The sequence below is a fragment of the Magallana gigas genome, chromosome 4, assembly GCF_963853765.1.
Source record: "Magallana gigas chromosome 4, xbMagGiga1.1, whole genome shotgun sequence".
In the NCBI taxonomy this organism is placed as follows: Eukaryota; Metazoa; Mollusca; class Bivalvia; order Ostreida; family Ostreidae; genus Magallana; species Magallana gigas.
Window position 1 is genome coordinate 29288573 of NC_088856.1, and position 22922 is coordinate 29311494.

The following is a 22922-nucleotide window of genomic DNA, read 5'->3' on the forward strand; positions in this document are numbered from 1 at the left end:
GCATTGTATTGAATACACGTGCACTAAATCATAAATTATACATATAGCAAAAGTAACATACAGGGGGTCACCAGACGATTTTGGTTTGGTGAGCAAAGTGGTCCATGGATCTCTTTGACCTTTGAATCACATTTCATAACAACAGAGAATGATGATGGTTGTAAAAATAAAGTCGTATTTTGATTTTAGAAATTCCAATGAACTCAGCTGTTTTTACAACTTACAGTTTTTACAATTTACATTTTCCTGTGTCTTTGCCTGTGATAACACTACGTATCGATTTTGTACTACATAACCCATAACTTCAAAGGACGTATCATTGGGGCACCATCGGGGTTTGCGTGTTTATATTTAAATATCTAATCGTACAATGGTTTAAATTATATAAATATAAGTAATAAGGAATCATTCTTTGAAAGTTATGAAGTGATAATTTAATTTCGGTCGGGGCGTGTTGAAATCTATCATAAAGCCCTTCGGGCTTTATTGGATTTGATCACGCCCCAACCAAAATTATCACCTCATAATACTCAAAGAATGATTCCTTATTCCTTAAGTATTAACACCCACTACTATGGTAAGTATGATTTCCTCTATTTCGTACGGATGTTAATTGTGATTCACAGCTCTATAAAAAATAACAGGACTGAAAACTATCACGATCCAGTTCTAATCAGTTTATCTATCGGTCGAAATCCTCAGCAACCTAAGAAAAATCACGGACTGTTGAAATGATCATGATGATGTCGGACTCAAATTCAGATATAGGACGACTTGGCTATAATTTTTTTTATCCAACGTACAGATGTACGTTACCAATAAATTAGTTACTTTTACTCACTCTTTTCGATCAATTTTATTGATTTGTCCAAGAAAAATGGAAATATAAACAATAGAGTGCTCTATTTGATTATTCATCCGGATTATGAAAGCAGTGTCATTGCAGAAAAAAACCCCGGATGAATCACCAATTTGAAGCATTCACCCCTCCCCCTATATATATTGATTGAATCCCTTTGCAACCTTGACCTTTGATTTTTGAAATTCATTATTTTTTTTTCTAAAAGCATGAGACCATTTATGAAATTCATACATAACTTTATACACTGTTATCCTTCTCACAGGCTAGGTTGGTCTTCACAGGATAAAAATCCAGTCCTTCGCTGTTTATTAATGTATGACGTCATATCCCCAGAAAAGGCTCGACAAAAATTGATGTTAGATTCTAACATTCATTTGACTTGAACAAACACAAATTGATACATGAATTCCAATATTTATTTACTAAATGAAAATAATGGATTTCACGCATTGTCTGTAAATTGTAGATATTAACATGAATGTATTTAATATAAAACTTTAGGATTCTTTACCTTTTTCAGGATAGTGTGAATTAACAAACTCAAAACAAAACGAAAGCACAAGCGTAATCAACATCTTTTTAAAAAGCATTAATTTGCCTTCCCATTATCTGATCATATGTTAAATATATTAGATTTGTTAATACTGTTAGGTTCATGTACACGTGTATATAAAATTTAATACAAAACTTAACTGAAAAAAAAACTTTAAAATTTAACAATTAATGCAAACAACATATAATTTTTTTATCATACAAATTCATATATCACAGAAATCGATTAGCTTCGGGCTGCAACAACACCGGGTCCAGTATTTTCTGAAAACTTGTTGGTCTGAAATCCGGAATACACAAACGGACTGGCTCGACTTTTAAGCGTCGTTCCAACATCTGGGTGTTGATTTGTATTCAAGCTGTAGGCATTCGGCCCTGGTCCTTCATCGACTGAATTTTAAAAATAAAAAAGATTGCAAAGAGGTAAGAAACATTATAATAATCTGAGCAACTTACTAATTATTATAATACTTAATGTATCCGTAATCTCCCAATAAAAGAAAAATTAATTTTTAATGCAAATACTCAAACTGCGTAATTCATTATGGAAAACAAACAGAAGATCTAGATATAACTGGAAATTTTTTTATGAATCTACACGATCTTTGTATTTAAGAAAATAATGATTTTTCTACAGAAAGACGTTTATCTGATAATTTACTTACCTTTTGAGGTAAATAAACATTATAATAATCTGAACAACTTAAGAAAATATACTTACCTTTTGAGTCATGAGATCTGCCGGTGATTGAGTACTTGGGGGCGCCATCATCTTGATCACGTGGTTCATAAGAAGCAGGACCAGGGCTCGTGCGACCTACAGGGTGTGATCATGTTGTAAAAGTCAGTGACGTCAATAAATAGAATAACCACGATGTTCTGATGTATATTTTTTGTCAATTTCATTAATGCTTTAAAAAAATTAAAAAGATATTTTCTAAAGTTAAGAAAAGATAAATGAAAAGCCTTAAAGATAAATATAACAGTTGAAGTTTTTTCAGTGTATTTAACACAATGACTACTAGATTTTTTTCCACAGAACATGGAAGGGATTGATCAAACAAAACAGTATAATATTATATTCTTGGAAGCTACTCACTATCTGGTATCTCAAACCGTTTCCCCATGGAAAACGCCGGACCTTCAGATTTTCGTTTCTCGTACTCGTATTTATTGGGAGCAGGGTTCTCGTCTTAAATGAAATATAACGATAATTCTTAGGTAGAGAGAGTTTTCTCCCTTCTTAAAATATAAACATACTCTGAGCAAATAAACCTAAATGAAAAAAAAATTCTTCATGAATGGACAGTTTACCTATTTTCTCCTTTAACTTCTCTCCTATCTTGTAAGCGGGAGAATCATTGGTAGAAAACTTCTTCCGGGTGCTGTAACTTCCGGGACCGGGTAACTCTTTCGCATCTGCAAAAAAATATTGTTTCTAAACAGATTCAAAAATAATTATTTTAATTCGATTATGTTAGACCTATGAACAACTAATTTCAAAACCAAGAACTAAAGTGTATTCTGCATTAGTTTTGTAAACCGACCTTTTGCCGTGTAGTTAAGAGATTCCGGATAAGACGGTTTGGTTTTCTGTCTGTTAGAAAACATCGGAGTCTTCCGGAGATTGGCTTTCGTGAGAGAGTAATCCGCCGGACCGGGCCGTGGAGGTTCTACGGAGATTTAAAGAACAAAAAATGATAAATTATTTCCTTAATTGCTTTTAAACTAGAACTCAAATGATGAGTGAAATTTTTTTGGTAGTTTAGTATATATTTATATTGTTTTTATCTTTTGATTGTTTTATAAAATATATTTTATTTCTGGAACTTTCATAGTAACTGTTATGATGATTTCATGAAGTTACTAAATACATGTACTTGTAGCTATGTTTTCAATACATGTAGCAGTTGAATGGAAACCCAATACCATAAGAAAACATTCCTATGCAAACTTGATTTCTCGAAACACAAATAAAAATATCACACAAATACACCTTCACACAAATCAACCAATTTTCAACCATTTTAAAAAGAAAACCAAAGCTTATAAAATATAAGCTATAACCTATATTTTCAAATCACAAGACTTCCAACACCAGTGATGATTCCCCATCAGAATACAGTGTGCATTGTACGTATACCTCCGAAAAGAGAATTAAGTCGTCTCCCCTTGAAAGAAACAGCCGGGGAAGTGTTTAAGACAGAGCTGGTCACTCTATAATCATTTGGACCCGGAGTTTTGTCTCTGGTATTGATTTCGGGCTTGATATACAAAGGTCCTCTATTTTGCTGAAACGGACCCCCGTAATGCTCTCGAGCCCGACTTTCTTTCAAGCCATTATATCCACTTCCTATTGTAGTTCTGATGTTATACGAGCCCGGCGCTGGGGTATCGTTTGAATCATCCGGAAGTAAAAATGTTGCATGATTTTCTTTAAAATTATCAAATCTTCGGGTTCGGTCTCCTTTGAAAGACACGCCCTGGCTATTCATTTCAACAAATGCTCTTTGTCGTGATTTTTGCCTCGTTTGAGACCGACTTTCTGAATGAGACCCTCTAAATGACGTTGCCGAGTCTGTACCTATTGTGCTTCTAATGTTATATGCTCCGGGGGCCGGAGTGTGCTCAATCATGTCCGGAACTAGAAACAATGCATTCTGGTTCTTTGCTGTTTCGAATTTCCTCTGTCTGTTTCCTTTCATCGACACCCCGGGAGCTTTACCAAAGACTGTTGGCACATCATACAGAGTATCGTTTCTGCTTTTTGCCGAGAGCTCAGGCGAAATGTATGTTCGGCCATTTTCGGACTGATAGGGTCCAAGACTGCCCCTGCTCCCTTTGAAACTCGCTGACGTAATCGATGATCCCACCGAAGTCCCGATGTTGTAACTCCCAGGACCCGGTGTTTCCTCTATTGTGTTTGGTAGAAGAAAACCACAATTCATTCGTGGAGTTTCGTTGAAGTTTCTGTTGCGGTCTCCTTTCATAGAAACGCCTGAGGTCTTCCTAATGGAAGAAGGCATTTCATAACTGTTCGGACTTAAAAACCTTGATCCCTTTTCATCAAATTGAGGTTGCACATGCAATTGGCCTCGGTTGGATTGAAACGGACCACTTTGACTTCGACGTCCTTTCAATGAAGGCATCTTCCCTCTAAACCCGAATTTATCTTCCACATTGTAAGCATTTGGACCGGGTGTGTCATCCACAAGATTTGGCAACAAGAAACATGCGTTCTTTTTCGCGGAGTCAAAATTTCGCCTTCTATCACCTTTGAATGACACTCCCGGTGTGGTTCCGATGGAAGTTTTAATCTGATAAGAATTAGGCGCCGGCGTATCTTCAAAGTATCGAGGACTCAATATGTCGGATTTGGAACCAGTCGTGAAAAATGACCGCGGACTTAGATCGTTGTGACTCAACGTCTTTTTCAAATCGAGGCGTGGGACCCCGAAATGACTACTGATACTGTTCAAATCCATCATTGATCTAGCGAAATACTCACTCATGGTGAGTAATTACTGTTATGAGAAATTTTATTGATAAAGATACTTTATGATGGCCCAACAGGTTTTGTTGGCAGTAAAAACTGATCCAAGGCTATTTGTTCCTTGATGTTAAAATGCCTCTATGCATTTAGCAAGAACATTGTAATTAAATACTTTAAAAGGACACAGTCGTTAGAATGGTAACCCTACCTTCAGGGTCGAACCATTTGTAAGCGAGAGTAGTTGCTCTATTGTCACAGAGAAGAGAATTCGACAGGAAATAAGTTGCAGGAGATGGTCCACCTATAATAGATATATACTATAAAGGTAATATTCTAATTAAATCGATTAAAAGAGATTTAAGACATTATTTTCACATAAAAATAAAAGTTCTTTAAATGAAAATAACGCCCTTTTTTTAAGGATTTGAATCACAGTCTTGTTTAAAAAAGAGATTATTTAATATTCGAATCTTACTTTTGTCCTTTTCCTGCTCGTCCTTCCGGCTTGCAATGATTACGGACGTAGCTTTGCCAATGGTTGTCCCTACATCATATGTGTTTGGAGACGGACTATCTTTGTTTATTGCTTTTAATACAAAGTATATTACAAATCAAAAAAAGATTATAATTATATAAATGCATTTTGTACATAGAAAATTTCACCTGTACAAGGCGACATTTCTGTATACTTATAAATAAAACCAGTCTTGGTGGTGCATTTCTAAGAAAAACATGCGTTAATTATAATGTAAGAAACCTATCTTGTTGAGCAAAATTTTTCTAGCAAAATAACTCTACTGACGACTTCTGTTTATAAGAGAAACAAAAATGATATATTTCCTTGCGAGTTATCTCTCCTACTTAAGGGTAACTCTACCTTTATTTTTTTCTGCAGAAAACTATCAACAAACAAAGAAAAACCTCAAAACTTTTTTTGTATCACACTACATTGTATATTGCTCTTTATCAGATTAGCAAAAAATTATGCAATATTTCAAAATATCAAGTATGGTGGAATATGGTACGATTAGTAAAAAGAAGAAGAAGTTCTTGGTATCGGTTTGTATCTCTTACTTACATCTCTGGACACTTGGCGGAGGAGGAAGTTTGCAGCCAAAGGAGTAGGACGGACCACGTGACTTTTCTTGGACGATATAATCAGATGGCCCTACAAATAAACTAGAACTCAATCTCAAATTCTATCATAAGGTGTCATTTTCTACAAATGTTAAATTATCTTTTGATATTTAATACTAGAAAAGAAAACAGATGAAGTACCTGGAGAGTATTTCCAAACTGAAGTTCTTGCTACGCCAAACGATTTCTTGGGGCCGCGACCAAAGTAAGAGGAATTGGGTCGATAGTTTGGTCCAGGTGTTTGGAAACCTGAGGAAAAAATGAAGAACCTAAACTATCCGATTTATAGATATTCATGTACAATGACGTATCCCTGTAAACCAACTTTTATTCCCGCGTGAGAAATGTTGTCGATGTTCGCTAGAGCCTTGTCTACGCGAATATGTCTCGCCGCGAACTCTTGACGACCTTATGGGTGAAATAACATGGGCGTGGATAAGGATTAGTCGCGAAAATTCGTTACTGCGAACCAGTTTATTTCCGTGAAATCGTGAAAAACAGTAGTCACGAATAAAAGCTGGTTACAGTAAATTATACAGTATATATGTAGGTTAAGACATTACTATGTAGTATTATGTACATGTATCAATGCATGTTCCTTCCATCTCAAATACTTGATATATAATACACATGTCTAAAGTCATTATTAAACTACATACGTGTTACATTGTAGTTTGTATGTAGTAGAAATCTACAAAGTAACCCTCACCCTGGGAGTCCACGGGTTGGACCTGGCTGTTTGGGGGACCGGTGTAGACCTCAGACCGCTGTCTACGGGCGATGCTGAACTTGGGCCCACTGTTGCTGCCGCACTGGTCGTACTTAGAGTTGTACTTTGCTGGACCAATCACAGTGCAGTACTTACCGGCTGATCAAAATATAAGATTTCGGAAAATTTATTTACTGAAATTTTAACGAAAAAGCATAGCTCTTTAACTAGGGTTTATGCTATTTAATCCTAAATAGAAATATATGCATGCTACTTGAAAATTAAGTGAACAAAGCGGTGAAGAAATAAAATGGTTTAATAACACTAATGGATATACAAATATAAAACCATATAGTATACTAGTATGTGTAAGTGTTAATGCATGATTCATTCATTGGACATAGTTTGAAACACTTTTCAAGAATATCCGACAATTTCATTCATCGTAAGATTCAAATGATTGGATACTATAAAAGTTGATTGAAGGCAATCTAATTAAAATTAGCTCCTTCACGCTCTTGTATTTGATACGAGAGCATGAAGGATCTAATTTTAATAAGATTGATTGAAGGTGTCATTTAACTGATCTTAAAAGTTAATTTTCATTAAAACAAAAATCTATACACTGTAAATTAATCAGGGTAAAAGCGTGTACTTCAAATGGTTCCGAATATTTTATATTCTCTGTGAGAAACAAACCGCCATACGACCGGTATCTAACTGTTTTCCGGACATGTTATTTTTGTTTAAGTTAACTTTCAAATTGACTTACAATAGATTTGAACGCTGAACTAGTTTTTTCACTATCATTCATTTTACAAGTGTTTTTTAAAGGTAGTTTGGTTTGTTTTGTTATTTCTTTAATGAATACACCTGTCTGGTAACTTTTGATATATATTTTATTACCTTCTTCGTCAAAATAACATTTACTCCTCCCCTTTATTGTAACTTTTTTGTTCTTCCATATCAAACTTCCGCTTGTCGAGAAATCGGACGGGCCTGGATTATCATTTGCTATAATCGAAAAAAAAATATCCCAAGACATTGTAGATTTTGTTAACTAAGGTTACCATTAAAATATTCTTGAAAAAAATTTATATTTACTGCACACGAACATTTTGAATCGAGATAAGATGCATACCTTTTTGCGGTTTATACTTCCCGGAAATGGAGTAATGCGGAAGTGACGTTTTAGTGCTAATCAAAGGAAGATAATCTGCAGGGCCCGGAGTAGGATTACCTTAAAAAAATGTAAATTGCAAAATACAATTGGATCAATCTGAATAAAGAATTAAAAAGAATTCTTATTATTGAATATATGAAAATGCGCACAACGTGAAAATTTAAACCAAGTCAATAATATAAATTTATATTATAATAATTCTGCAAAATATCGATCTTGCATTAATTAAAAAAGCTTTGTGAAAATTAATATATTTTTATAATATTTCAAAATAAGTTGATTATTCTGATAAATATTAGTGATTGACTTTCACATCGACACTGTATCTTAAAAAGGTAACTTGTTCTTATAGTAGTCAAATACTAGTAATTACCTGAAAACTTAATTAAATCAAAACTAATTCCAAAGCACAAGGAGTCATAAAAAAAAGAACCGTATTTCAAAATTAATTTGTTTAATAAAGTCTTCACACCTACAGTTTCTAAGTGTAAAATATCTGTTTGAAATCAGCTCTTATTCATTGTTCTAACTTATAATACAAAGAAAAGAAATGAAAGCTATGTTTCGATGCGCTCAAAAATTAGACACCTTTACAAAGTTATTGCCTATACGCGGAAAACACGGGCCGACTTTTAAATCGCACATTCCAGTCTACCTGAGACCTGGGTCGGGAAATTCAATCAATATACCCAAGTCCATTTGGTGTGTTCATGCAGCTTTTAAATGGCGATCGAACCTTAATTACGTCTAAATGCTTGTCAACTCGTTGATGAAGCATACATTTTTATAGTTCAGACGTACTTTATTACATCATGAAATCAACCATTCCACTCAGAATTGCAGACACTGTAGTATTAATTATTCACCCCCCTCTTCTCCTTCCTATTGTATTGTTCGTGACTTGATTGCAGTGAACTTTTGCTTCCAATTATTAATATTTTGATATTGATTTTAATTTTGCTGCTAACTTCAAGCATACAGATTGATTATTGATAAATAAATAAATATAAATTTAAAAAATGTACAAATAGATAACTGGCTGAATTTCTTCGTAGACTATATATTCCAACAGAGATTTTTTTTGTTGGTAAAAATCCATTTTACTGTAAAATTCAATATATATATTGTGCATGATTTTTATTTTCATGTTGAACTGTGATTTGTTTTTGTTTTTTTAAAGGATTCTACAAATTGACTTACCGAGTGACGTCAGGGGTTTCCCGTCGGTCGGGACTATGTATTGACCCATGGCATCACGGGTAACTGAAAGCGTAAAAGAAACATGCAGATATGTATTGCAATTAAACATTGTGACCAAACATTGTAAAAAATAATGCCTCTTATCCCCCCCCCCCCCACAAATCATTGGCGTCGGAAGCAAATGAAAGTGGTGGGGGGGGGAGGGGCGGGGAGGCTAACTTATCAAAAACCTTGACAAGAAAAAAAAAGGGAGTTCCCCCTTTCCCCAGTTCCGACGCCTAAACACTTTGCAAAAAGAGTTGTTTCCTTCTGAAAATATGTTTAGTTCTGCAGGATTCAGGATACATGTGTTTTACGATAGGATGATAGAGAGAAAGAGGAAAGAGAGAAAGAAAATAAATAAATTGTCAGTTCCAAATCTAGCAATTGTATTGATCGCTATTTAATGAAGAATTATACACATAGAAACGTAATAGGTGCTGGTCATATTAAACCGTTGGGACAAAGGTTCGTAGACGTGTATTAATCATTAATGCATTAAAATGTCAGGCGCTCTCGTTACTTCCTGTACCGACCAAATAACAAATCCATACGAAACAATAATCACCTGCGATGAAAATTTATATTAAAAACTCTCTCTCTCTCTCTCTCTCTCTCTCTCTCTCTCTCTCTCTCTCTCTGACTTAGTACCTCTCCTCTACTTTTGTTCCTGTCTCTCTGAAGTAAAATCAAACAAATCAGCAATCCATTTCATTACACATCTAAAGATAGCAAACTCAGAACTCTATCTCTTTACTTTGAAGCAGGGTGGGAAACGCTTTATAGTAAAAGGAAAATATCCAGGCTAAAAACAATGTATAAAATTGACCGAAACTTTTTACCCAGTTATGTAATGGATATTTTTCCAAATAAGCGTGCTAATGTATCTAACTATTCTACCAGAAATGCACATAATTACATTATACCAAAATGTCGTTTGGAATTGTATAAATCTTCGTTTGTTCCTACTGTTGTTGATGAATGGAATGCGCTTTCAACGGATGTCCGTGGAAGCGACTCTGTTCGCATTTTTAAGGAAAAAATACATGTTTCTGTCAAAAATGAAAATGTACTTACATGTAGAACTAGACCTAATTTTTTACATTTGGGGATAGATTTTTGAATATCATTCACACTAAACTTCGTCACAATTGTGCACTAAATAATGATTTATTTTGATGTAATATTATCAACAGTCCACTCTGTTCGTGTGGTAAGCTCGAAGATACTTACCATTATTTTTTCACATGTAATAAATATAAAGATGCTAGAAATGTTCTATTTAATGACGTTTTTCAAATTGTAAATCTTAACATTGTCAATACTCATGTTTTACTTTGGGGTGACAGTTCAATAAGTGACAATGAAAACAAGCATTTATTTACATTAGTTTATAATTTTATCAAAAATACTGAAAGATTTAACTGATCTTATAACTACTAGTACACCGTTGTTTACTATATACATGTCAGTTGCATTTATGTATACGTCCATTCTATCCACTGACCTTTATTTATGTTGTGTACACATATTTTGTATTATATCTTTGTATTGGGAGAGGGCGGTCAAAGTTATAGAACTTGTGCCCAATCCCAATTGTATTTTGTACAATAAAAATATGTTCAAATCAAAATCAGAACTCTATTTTCAAGCTTGCCCCATACCCCTATAATCATACTGCCCCCCCCCCCTTTTTTTCTCACCTTGACTTCTTTTAATAATACTACTGAGAACGTGAAATGAACGGCTAATTGACATTGATGTAAATGTTTATGTTCCGCATTGTTCTTGCAATTAATTTTTCTTTCCTTGGTTACCAGTAATCAAACCCGTTTTATGTTTTTCACTTCATAAACGAATCAATGCCTGTAAAAGATACACTTATTTGATGACGATATCAATTTTATATAGTTTTTTTTTTTTGGTACGATGAAAGAAACAGGGTAAGGTTATCAGAAATCGTTGAATTCTCCAAATCATCATTTTTTTTTCAACAAACTAATCAATAAATAAGAAACAAATAATTATGATAATCATTTTCATGATGAAAAGAGAAAAAGACGCCCGGTAACTCAGTGATCAAATCGCCTACATAAGGGATAGATTTAACAGAACACATTCCTTACATTCTTACTGTCCATTCACTGTAAACCACTTGCATGTATGTATGATCATTAAATATTGTATCAATTTTTATAGACAAAGGACAAAAATTAAGAAGGCTTGATGGTCAAAAAATTACTCATTGAATTTATTTTAAATTTTTAGATTTAATTTGTTAAGCTAGAAAAAAGGGAAAAAAATTCATCAGCTTTAAGATTTCAGGTTTTCTTTTTACATGTATATCTTTATATACAGAGTTCTTCTTCTAAAGAAATTCAGTAGAGTCTAAAAATGGCAAAGACTATCCAGCCTCTTAATAAAGTGTTGCACGTAGGCACTAAAGGAATGAATGAATATAAAAAGTTTAATATTGAACGTCTTATTTGAAATGTGTTGAAGATAAGCTACCTTAACTATCTTGAAAAAATATCCGTTTACTAGATAAATCAGGGTAAATCTACATATATATACTAAAGTCAAATTGACCCATTGACCCTCAACACCCCCCCCCCACCACCCACCCCACGAAAAAAGGCGTTCTTTTCCTTTACTTACCTCTCTCTCTCTCTCTCTCTCTCTCTCTCTCTCTCTCTCTCTCTCTCTCTCTCTCTCTCTCTCTCTCTCCACACACACAGATAAGTTAAAATAAGATAAGTTTACATAGAATAAGATTGACCACTACCAAATGTACATGTTGATTGAATATCAGTGAATATAAAACTGACCTTTTTCTTTGCCCCGTTTGTTCAATCTTTCCTTCATTACACAAGATTTATATATGTCCCTATTTACGTCGTAAGAACAGTGTTCAAAATAGAACAACCATGCATTAGTGCCGATCCATTGATATCAAGTAATTCAAATTCATCACCTAATGATTTCTTCCGCATCACCCGGAGCTTGCATATTCAAACGCACTAAACACCAAGAGTTAAACAATTTCCGCACTGAGATCAAGAAGGTAGTTTTAATTGTTTTTTCAGCAATAAAAAAAAACGCGCGGGCGAGGCAATGAATAATAAAAAAATTAATTGAGCATGAAATGATAAAAAAGAAACAATTTGAAACTTTAATTAAAGAAAGTAATAAACATTAAAAAGGCTACCTTCACGATTCTGCTTCCTTATAGCATAATTGAATTTCTTCTGTAGTAACGGAAGGTGTAGATCATTTTTCATCTCCATTTGTACTGTTGTTTACTGTTCGTTCTCCATTGAATGACAATATAGTCTATGACGTCACAATAAAGATGACGTAAATATTTGTTCCCCGTGTTAAAAAAAAATTATCGAGACTTCAAATATAAGGTAACAACAGCAAATTCATAACCAACCTTTTTCGTCTACAATGACTACTCTGTCGATCGACCTATTTATTGTTTAGATTTTGAGAATGTCATAAAATGTACGGTACTGACTTGAAGTACTTGGACTCTATCAGTTGTTTTATATGCTGTTAAATAAACATTGCACAATTACATTTTATTGCCGGGCCCTAGTAATCTTACGATTTATTGATCTTGCCATTGACCTAAAATCACATTATCATGGCATGTACAAGCAGCTGTACAGTACAGCTCACGAGTATCCCGACACCCACCGTGTAAAAAACACGGTGGAAAACGGTCTGTGTCGCACCGTGTACACGGTGTGACACCGTGTATGTGTATTGGAAAATTCAAGAAAAAGCACCGTGTCGCACCGTGGCCGCCTGTGTAACTCCGTGGCCACTGTGTTACTCCGTGGATATCGTTACCTGAGACGTTGATAGAAATAGCGTATGTTTAGAAATAAAGAAATCATGGCTAAAAAAGGGTTGAAACATATATATCCTTTTCATATTTAAAAAAAAAGAATGTCGACCTAAGTTGCACGGACCCAGAAAATTGTCGGGGCTGTCAACGTGAAGTTAATTTTTTGTGATCTGAAAACTCGACGTAAATGGGTACCTTTTAATTCATTTGTTCTTAAATAAATTGAAATAAATTCACCAAAAATATTTAATATTCAATTAATATATAATCAAAATTCAAATCAATTTAATTCATCTTGTTTTTTTTCTAAACACACGTGATGTTGTAACTGACGATCCTATTAAAATGTCGGGAGCTTAAACGTCTTATTTCTGTTATCTGTAAACACTTCTGATTTATTAATTAATTTACAGCCTTACTTTAAACCAATTAAAAATAAGAAATGAAAACATTTCAGATCATGTTTTTCTAAAAACATGTGCTGTTGATGTGCTGTGGTAAATAACAACCCCATATTACCGGTGACTCGAATAATTTGGACTTCAGCTATTTATGTAGCAATAAATAAACAAAAAATCACTTTTATATTATAGATTATAGATAAATACTTGTACAAACTCTTGTTAAATTGTACTTGTATACCCGCATTTCATAAAATAATTTTCAACTTTATTTCCGTATAGCTCGTAATGGCCTTGTGATTTCACATGAAAAAATCACTCGTGCGATGTACGGAAGCTGATCAGATACACAACATTATCTTTCATCTTGGGTTCTATACACAACAGGTGTTATTGTCTGTCTTGTTAGGTGTCATTGGAATTTACAACTTACTGTGTGTATATTTGGACGTCTGAACAGGTGTACTCGAGATGCCGTTATTCACACCTTTCCGCGAACACCTGTTTGGTAACTCATCACAACCCGTCGTGTGTATGGTCTGAATATATCTTACTTCTACTTTGTTAGTTCAAAGATTTTTCCTAATCTCTAACAAACAAAAACATTGTCTGTAGATATGTACACAAACAACTACACGTAAGACCATCGGCGCGTGGATTCGGGGAACAATTCAGCAACTCTATAAAATTAATGCGGGAATTTCACAAAGTATTAACTTGCGATAAGAAATAATTTACAGTACTGGGTACACATACATGTATGTACAAAAAAACCCTGATTGATTAAAAAGATGAATAAGATAATACCGGTAACTTTTTGCAAGCATTTAGAATAAACACAACTTTATTGATGTGAAATAGCGTCGAAATTGTAACGAAAAATCTTATTACATCGTGAACTTTACAAACGTTTAGTCGTTGTGTTGAAATCGTTATTAAAACCATGGATCTAAAATTATAAATGAATTAAATTCATACAAATATAACTCTTAGACTTATAATTCTAAAATGATTGCACAAAAGTACACACTTTCACACACACACTGAGAGAGAGAGAGAGAGAGAGAGAGAGAGAGAGAGAGAGAGAGAGAGAGAGAGAGAGAGAGATTTTACAACGTAATATTCCAACCCTCATGCATGCAGTATAAGAATGAAGAAACTAAACATTTCAAACACTGAATACTTCATTGTTAAACATTTTCTATTTTGCGGACTTAAAAAAACAATAGAAAACACATTTTTTCCATATCATGGAAGGAGCACGTGGTCTATCTCGCGGGCTGATTTGATTGTCAGGGATAGCACGTGGACCCTGACTGCATATATTCTATTGCAATTTTAGGGAAAAGGGTTCAATATGATGGAAACTATAAATCTAACTTATTACACTGAATTACAAGTAAAATGTACTTAAATTAAACTCATACTGGTATTCTCTCTCTCTCTCTCTCTCTCTCTCTCTTTCTCTCTCTCTCTCTCTCTCTCTCTCTCTCTCTCTCTCTCTCTCTCTCTCTCTCTCTCTCTCTAATATGACGATCATTAAACAATCAAACAGTAATTATTGCAATACTGAGTAGTTTCTTGGAACACAAATAATTTCTAAACTCAAGTTGCTATAAAGACGAAATAAAAAATTATCAAGTACCGATCCACGGATTCTTAGCGCTATGAATATGTACCGTGCAGTACTACATGGACAAGTACATCACACATATGTATAAAAGAAAGAAAATTTGAAAATATATTAGATATAAAGCTGTATAATTATATTATTTAGAGAAAGTACATTTGTTTTCAACAACCCGTTAGATTTGTTATCGTTGAATAGAGTATAAGTGAGAAAAGATCACAGTTATGGTTCTATGCACTATTGAAACTGCCAAACTACAGTAACTACGATTACTACTACGTTAAAAAACGGACTGAAACAAAAACTTATGGAACCGTTTATTTGAATTTTAAAAAGGAAAAGAAAGTGTTAGTGTTTTAATTGATCAAACCCTTATGTGGGCGATATTGATTTTTAATATTAACAAAAATTAACCGTGTCAATCGCATACGTCTGAAAATTGCGTGCATAAAAATTTTATTTATTTCTATTTCTTTGTCTTTTTCTTTGATTCTCTTGCGTACATCAATAAATAATTTATTCTTTATAAGTTTTATTCCTAAATCCTCCTTTTTTCACAGGTAAATACCGCGTGTTACACCGTGTTATTGTCCGTGTTGCATCGCGTTGCACCGTGTCGCACCGTGTTTTTTCTCGTTTCGTGGCCGTAACAGAGAACAATAGATCAAAGGTACCGACACTTCCACGCTCAGCGTGGACTTTCAAACACGGTGGTCGGTGTTTTTGTCGGGATACTCGTGAGCTGTACTGTACGTGGAAAAAATTCCTGCGTTTAAGGACTGAAAAGAAGTCTATCTTGAATGAACTGTTTTGCGCATATTTCTGCGCAGATATATATTATACATGTGCATAGCAAGACCACGGGTTATGAAGATAAAGTATTATTTTTTTTCTCTTCGTTGATGAAGAAATTTTGATTAAATCAATTAATAATCAATTAATAATCAAACATATTTATATCCAATTTTGTCCTGTAAAATTAATTTTAAAGTTTACAATTTATGTAATATATATTACATACATACCATTACTGCATTATTAAGATTTTGTAAAATATTTTCTTTTGGGTATACCAGCTATGAAAAATATTGTTCGAATATAGCATTTTCTGTGACGTCCCTGTTAAAAGTGTCAAATAAATACCAATTTACAATCTGAAAAATGTAAACAGAAAATCCCCAAATTGAATTATAATCATTGTTTTTCAATGGAAAGAGTTAATTCGGCTTTTTTTATTATAGTATACATTGAATTTTATTTCATTACACACGTTTCTAAATGTTGTTTTGTATACTTCAATTGTTCTGGATGTTGTAATGAAATTAGTTCTTCGTGCATACGTAAGTCTGAATGGATGACATCATAACGATAGGGAAGAAACGAATGGGTCGTGGTCTTGTGAAAAAAAACCCAAAAACAACAACCCACAATCCTATATAAGTATTTATGTAAAATGAATCAGAATGGTCAGCTTTTTGTATTCAATACCGCTTCGTAACAGGAGTTATCTCCTCTTTCAAAGAGCCTTACATCAAAAGATCCACATGCATGTTTTCATTTAGAATAAATAAATGAATTATGCATCGTTAGTCATTAAAGTCTTCAAGTTTAGCAATAAAAATGAAAACTTTAGAAGTAATCTGAAAAGGTTTTATGTGTAGCTTTTTGGTTTTAATTTATATTGAAGATGCAAATTTGTAATTCAACTGAAAGAGTCCGATGAATCATTAACCCCCCCCCCTTTACACACACTTCTCCTTTTTCATTGTACACGAGATCTAGACACACCTAGTGTACCCTCCACATAATGTCTTGGGGAAAATATTATTTTGAGAAAACAACACCACGCAAAATTTTATTTTAATATGTTAGTTGCACGTATTCATTATTTTGATTTACATATTAGATAATATCGCTAGTAAAAAATCAACAGCTATCATGTCTTTAATTTTAATGTTAATGAAAATATGTATGCGTCAAGTAAAGAAATTAAAATTAGGATGAAAAGCATTTTTCCAAAGTCAAAGGTTTTTGATCCGCTACGTGAGTGGAGATAAGGAGGATCAGGCGTTGGAAGATGTGGGTAAAAGTACTTTAAAATACAAGTACGAAGTGCAAGTGTTATTTTCACTAGTGAAACTGAAGTATTACTTAATTATAATTCAAGGTATAAATTCTAGTAAATGTTTTATCACAGTAAAAGCAATAAATTAACTCTTAAATCACTGACACTGAGACATAAAGACTTTTTTCCAGATTCCAAAACGATTAATCATATTTATAAAACTAAGATTAGATTTAATTATCCTATATGCAGTTCGTTTGAAAATATATGTATTGATTTATAAATCGTCCCGTGTTTTATTAAAACAATTGGCAAGTTAATATTCAAAGAGGAGAAAAACATCATTTGAGATTCGTATAGCATGTATTGTTTGATTTACGTCATGAACGCGTAAAATTGGCACGCGCTCTATCGCGCCCAGTTATCGCTTCATCGCTGTCTGTTACACAATTTACCCAGTGCCTATTGTAATTTTCCGGTAGCCGCCATTAGGATGCGATGACCCGAGATTAACTTATGTTTGAACTTGATACCATTTATCATAATTAATGACCGAAGTCTGTGTATAATGGAATACTTGAGGAAAGGCCAACGAATTGTGCTTGAAGAACCATGTAATCTTTAATTGTGATTTTGGTTATACATGTACATGCAATTACAATTCTTTATTTGTATTATTCATTAAAATATTTACATGCAGAAACGGTATTTTTTAAAGAAATATATATATAAAAAACTTTCATAGAAGGACTTTGAAAATCCGTAAATTTGTAAATCGCGACAATATATTTTTTTTTCTATTACATGTACAATAGTGCCCTATCTTGGAGAAAAAAATTAAGGTGTACAAAAGATGAATTTTCTGGAAACTAATTATACAGCATCAAATATTGTTTAAAAATTTAAACGAATAACAATTTTAATTGTATGCAAAATATGTCTTCAATCTTAGTTCGGAATAATTCACGCAGTACACGTACATCTATTAAAGACCAAGGGATTTTAATGAATGTGTATTGAAAAGATAACAAAGGCGAGGCGCATGTTGGGTACAGTCAGTCTTGATGACTTTAAAAGATATCAGATTCCAGATCGGTGGGAACGCCGTAGTGCCAAAAAAAAAAAACCTCGAACAAACAGAAGCTTTAAGGACAGTGCTACTAGAAGTTGCGGGAAGGATAGAAGCGAAAAAAAAAACGACCGAGAAAAAATTTAAGCTACACTTACGAATGACGGATTCTTAGTTTGATATTGAAAGAAAATTGTTGGTTTTACTTGTGTCTAATACTGCACATAGAAGCAAGATGGATTCAGAACAAAGGAAGAGAATCACTTCGAATATAACTTTTCTGAAGGAACGGCTGGGTTACATGGACCCCATTTTGGATCGTTTGGTCGAGAAGAATGTGTTGACAATGGAACAGAGGGAGAGGATAGAGAAAGTACAGCCTCCCACTCCACACAAGAAATTCAACGAGTTCATACAGTTCTTGCTGGCGTCTCCGGATCCGGGAACGTTTCCTTCTTTTATCGCATCCTTAGAGGACGAGCGATATTTCAACATTGTGGAAAGATTGCAAAAAGACGGTATGTTTTACCAAACATTTTTGGTTTGATAATCAGTCAAATCCATAAAGCCGCTTTTTTAAAAACTCGAGAAATTTCTATAAAATCATTATAGACTTGTTACTAAATAATTTTATTACCTCTGTGTAGAATTCTGTCGTAAACAAATTACAATATCTGACATAAATTTTCGGTTTTAATTTTCATTTTAAGTTGCTAACTTCTTATTCATTCGGTTTCCAAACAAAAACCAACAAATTCCAATGCATATAACATGTAATAGTTTCACTTTTAAAACAAATAATTATTAATTTAACATCGAAACTGCCCATAATTTTTTTTTAATATTGACATGGAATTAAAGGGTATTTAATACGGATTAAACAAACTTCAACTTACATAGAACATATGTGTCATACTAGTATGTGTTAGATTTGTCATAGTTCGAAAATAAATGCCCTGTCATCTTTGTTCTATTTAATTAACAAGACAATCAAACTTCTTATATTTACAAGTATTTAAATGTTGAAACTTGATTCCAATTTGCAAGGATGATATAGCAAATTATTTAGTCGAAAATCTACCGAAACCTTTTTCAAATAGCCTAGCCCAAAACCATTAATAGTCTTGAAACACTGAATTTATCCAAATAAATGAATTACAATTGTTTTTTCACGTTGGGCTTTTGTAGATATTCTTTTTAATTAAAAAAAAATGTTGTAAAACTTAATATATTAACTTGAAATATTTCATTTTTATTCAGTCCCGGGAAGAAAGAGTGTGTCACGTGACACTTACGTCAGACCTCAGACCAGCGTATCCCGCCCCAATACAGCTGTGGTGACGCAAAAGCAGACCTCGGAATCCGCCGTAGTAAGTCTTGTCATAAAATTTTTGAAAAATCTGTTATTTGTACTAAAGAAAACAATATCACTCAATTACCTGATATGAAAGATCTTTTATATATACATGTATATATATATATATATATATATATATATATATATATATATATATATGAATCCATTTTTCTCAATCGTAGTCTGCAGTTCCGGAAAGAGTCGTTCGATCAAAGACTTCCGTATACAGACAGCCTGCGTACCACCTGGTCGATGACGAAACGGACACGACCACGTCAGAATCTCCCCTTCCACAGAGCCCGTCTCCGGTCAACCGCCCGAGGACCTCCAACAACCATGACCCACACTACGGAGGGGCCAAGATCGCGGACAGGGTCACGGTCGCTGTGGGTCACATGTTTGCGGAGTTCAGTGGGAAGCTGACCAATGATCTCCTGGACGGTTTCGAGAGGAGGCGACACGAGGAGAGAATCGATATGGAAATTCGAATCGAGAAAAAAATCGACCACGTGATCGAAAAACGAGTCGACGAGAAACTGACGGTGTTTAAGCAAGAATGGGAGCAGGAGAAGGCAAACTACTTGGAAGGCAACCAGATGGCGCTTAACTCTCTTCAGGACAGCATTGAGAGACTGCAGTCGTACCAAGATGAGTATATCCTGCTGAAACAGAAATACGAACAGTTGCAGTCGACGCACTCCCAGATGCGCGAGAAGGAAAATGAAAGGTGGCAGAAGCTATCAACGCTCAACAAAGATAACAACACTTTGAAGAACGAAGGCGAGGTACTGCGAGGTCAGATCATTGAGCTCAGGGACCGCGTCCAGGAACTGGAGAGCGACAACCGAGTCCTGAAGGACAACGAGATCCAGGACCAGTGTAAGATCAACCAACTGGTGGCCGACAAAGAGGACCTGCTATCGGAACTGGAGAGAACCGAACGGGAGAAGATGGATTTGAAAATGAGAGTCGACTCTCTTTCACGCGAGATCGAAAAGCTTCTGAACAACCAACAAGAGCGTGCCAGTCAAGAAGACAAGGCTTACCAAGATGCACTACGAAAACAAAATGACCGACTTGATGAATTGTACAAGGTCGTGCAGGCTCTTTCCGATCGGGATCGGCAAACAAGAAATTTGTTTATTGGCGGTTCTTCCATGTCGAAAGCCATCAGATCTGCTGCGAGGCCTCCTAAATAAGGCCGGCTGAAGAGGGAGGGGATTATGAGTTTGATATCGTTTTTTTGGTTGGTATTTTGTTAGTTACGATACCAGGTATTTGAAAGCAGTTTCGATCTTAAGAAATCATGAGCACCAAAGCGTCCTCCTCCCCCCCCCCCCCCCGGATCAGATATTTCCAAAAGACCGGTATTACACAGCATAGTATACAATCAGTATTGATATTTTCGGGTACTGAGAGTAAAGCATTAGAAATCCTTTTCATCTGACTCTTAAAACCGTACCATACTAAACTCATGAAATTGTTGAATTACTTTGTTGCAATTAATGATTTAATAGTCATGTTTGATTATTTGTACAAATTTTATTGTACGATTGCGTGTCTGTTGTTCAAAATATATACATTTTATAAAAAGACTTCGTTATAGATACATGTACATGTGTATGTTCATATGCTCTCTTTTTTACATCAATTTTTGTTTTGTTTTTATTTTGTTTGTTTTTCAAAATGTACTCTTGTTGATTTCAAGAATGTAGGCCATTAGCCATTTTGAACAAAGTAGGACAATTCCATACGCCTTATTTCTAAAACAAAAAATTCCATATTGCCAGGTTCTTTAAACCACCCTATCTATTGGATCTTTTCCCTAACAACTTAAACCCATGCATTGTAACAATTGTGTTATGTTTAACCAATGTCTTTTCTGTTCCTGATAAGTATCGTTCCAGAGAATGATCCAGGATTTGTTTTTAAGCCAAGTTTCATATATATGTATAAATATTTATTGTGTTCATACCTATTTTATTGTATCTGAGGCATTTTAAGTGGTTCCTGCTGAAAGCAAAATGAGTTGTCATTATTTTTTCATCTCGCGAAATTTTTTTGGCATAATCTTAACAGACAAAAACAATGATATTTTATAAATTTCTGTTTGGCATCTTGCTGGGAGAAAAATTTATTAAGAGGATTTTAATTGAAGTTAAGTTGGAAATGTCGTCCTATACAAACATTTGTATATATTCATAAGTACAGAATTCCATGATTTGATTGTATTAATTATTAAGGGCTCAGCTAGTTGCAGAACTGTCATAGATCATGAAAATATATTTTTGCAGCAAAATAATGTTCTTAAAAATACAGCTCATATCACTTTATATTTTCATCATTTTGAAGAATTTTGATGTCGAATATTAAATAAGGAACTTCATTTTATTTTTGAAATATGAATAATAACAAATATGTATTTATTTATAATGTTTACGATTGGTAAACACAAATCAAGAATATGTATTTGATGACAAATTAGAAATTGTTTTGCAATACATGTTTATATCCATTTACATGTTATACTATCAAGGGTTTCACTTAAAAATAAAAATATCAAATCTATACTCATCTTTTTGCTTTTATTTTTAATGTCTTTTCAAAGAACAACAACTCTTTTCTCAACTTTACAAAAAATGAATGATAATAAAAAATAAATGAATGAATTACTTCATAAAAACCACTTACGTTAATTAAATATAAAAATCACACTAGTATTTTTGATTTTGATAAGTTTACAATGTGAAAGTGAGAGGAGAATGATAGTTCGTCTATATGCATAAGCCATGGAATTATTCTTTATTTATTCTAAATCTAATACAAAAAATTATTGCATGACAAAAATATTAATGTGTTGACCGAATTGAAATTCTTTGACACTTAAAAGTTTACTCGAAGGTCAATCCTAGCGGCGTCCCGATGGAGGCTAGAGAACTGGTTTTTGAGGATGTACACAGTTCCTGGTACAAGTGTACATGTATGTGCATGATAATCGTGATAGCATACATTTACATGCATGATTTAATGTATGATAATATTTGTACCAGCACATACTTGCCTTAAAGGTACATTAATTGAACTCTGCGTGTGAATTGGATTGAATCTTATTGCATTAGATTTTACCGGTAATTCAACAACACTAGAAAAGAAGCAAGGTATAACAACTTTTATTTCATGCAAAAATAGTACTCAGTACAATAATATAAACAAACAGTAATAAATACAAATATGAGACGCATATAGATAGATTTGAAAGACTTAATAATTAAAAAAAAATAAATGCATGGATGCTGCAGATGCACTGCACCATGAAAGAAAAAAAAAACCCACAGACACTTTAAAATAATATTTGTCTGAGAATCAAAT

At 33.8% G+C, this 22922-nt stretch overlaps 2 protein-coding genes across 4 annotated transcripts; one reads left to right on the plus strand and one right to left on the minus strand.

Moving 5' to 3' along the window:
• Positions 1–1623: 1623 nt before the first annotated feature.
• Positions 1624–12541, minus strand: LOC105329124 (sperm-tail PG-rich repeat-containing protein 2). 3 transcript variants are annotated; one of them, XM_066081933.1, is made up of 14 exons: positions 12384–12541; positions 9137–9199; positions 7895–7993; positions 7660–7767; positions 6754–6912; positions 6186–6293; positions 5986–6075; positions 5383–5493; positions 5116–5208; positions 2962–3087; positions 2729–2833; positions 2514–2606; positions 2136–2231; positions 1624–1804 (listed from the first exon to the last, which is right to left on the minus strand). In XM_066081933.1, exons 1-14 carry the CDS (start codon positions 12460–12462, stop codon positions 1641–1643), a joined length of 1494 nt encoding a protein of 497 aa, XP_065938005.1. In that variant the 5' UTR covers positions 12463–12541; the 3' UTR covers positions 1624–1640. The 3 variants fall into 3 exon arrangements, with proteins under 3 accessions (XP_065938005.1, XP_011428600.3, XP_011428598.3); XM_011430298.4 differs by lacking the exon at positions 12384–12541 and adding an exon at positions 12004–12190; XM_011430296.4 differs by lacking the exons at positions 5116–5208; positions 5383–5493; positions 5986–6075; ... (4 more) ...; positions 9137–9199; positions 12384–12541 and adding an exon at positions 3558–5094.
• Positions 12542–18287: 5746 nt separating this feature from the next.
• Positions 18288–20890, plus strand: LOC105329123 (paramyosin). The gene is made up of 3 exons (XM_011430295.4): positions 18288–18714; positions 19457–19566; positions 19736–20890. The coding sequence occupies exons 1-3, from the start codon at positions 18432–18434 to the stop codon at positions 20750–20752; spliced, it is 1410 nt and encodes a 469-aa protein (XP_011428597.3). The 5' UTR covers positions 18288–18431; the 3' UTR covers positions 20753–20890.
• The last annotated feature ends 2032 nt before the right edge of the window (positions 20891–22922 follow it).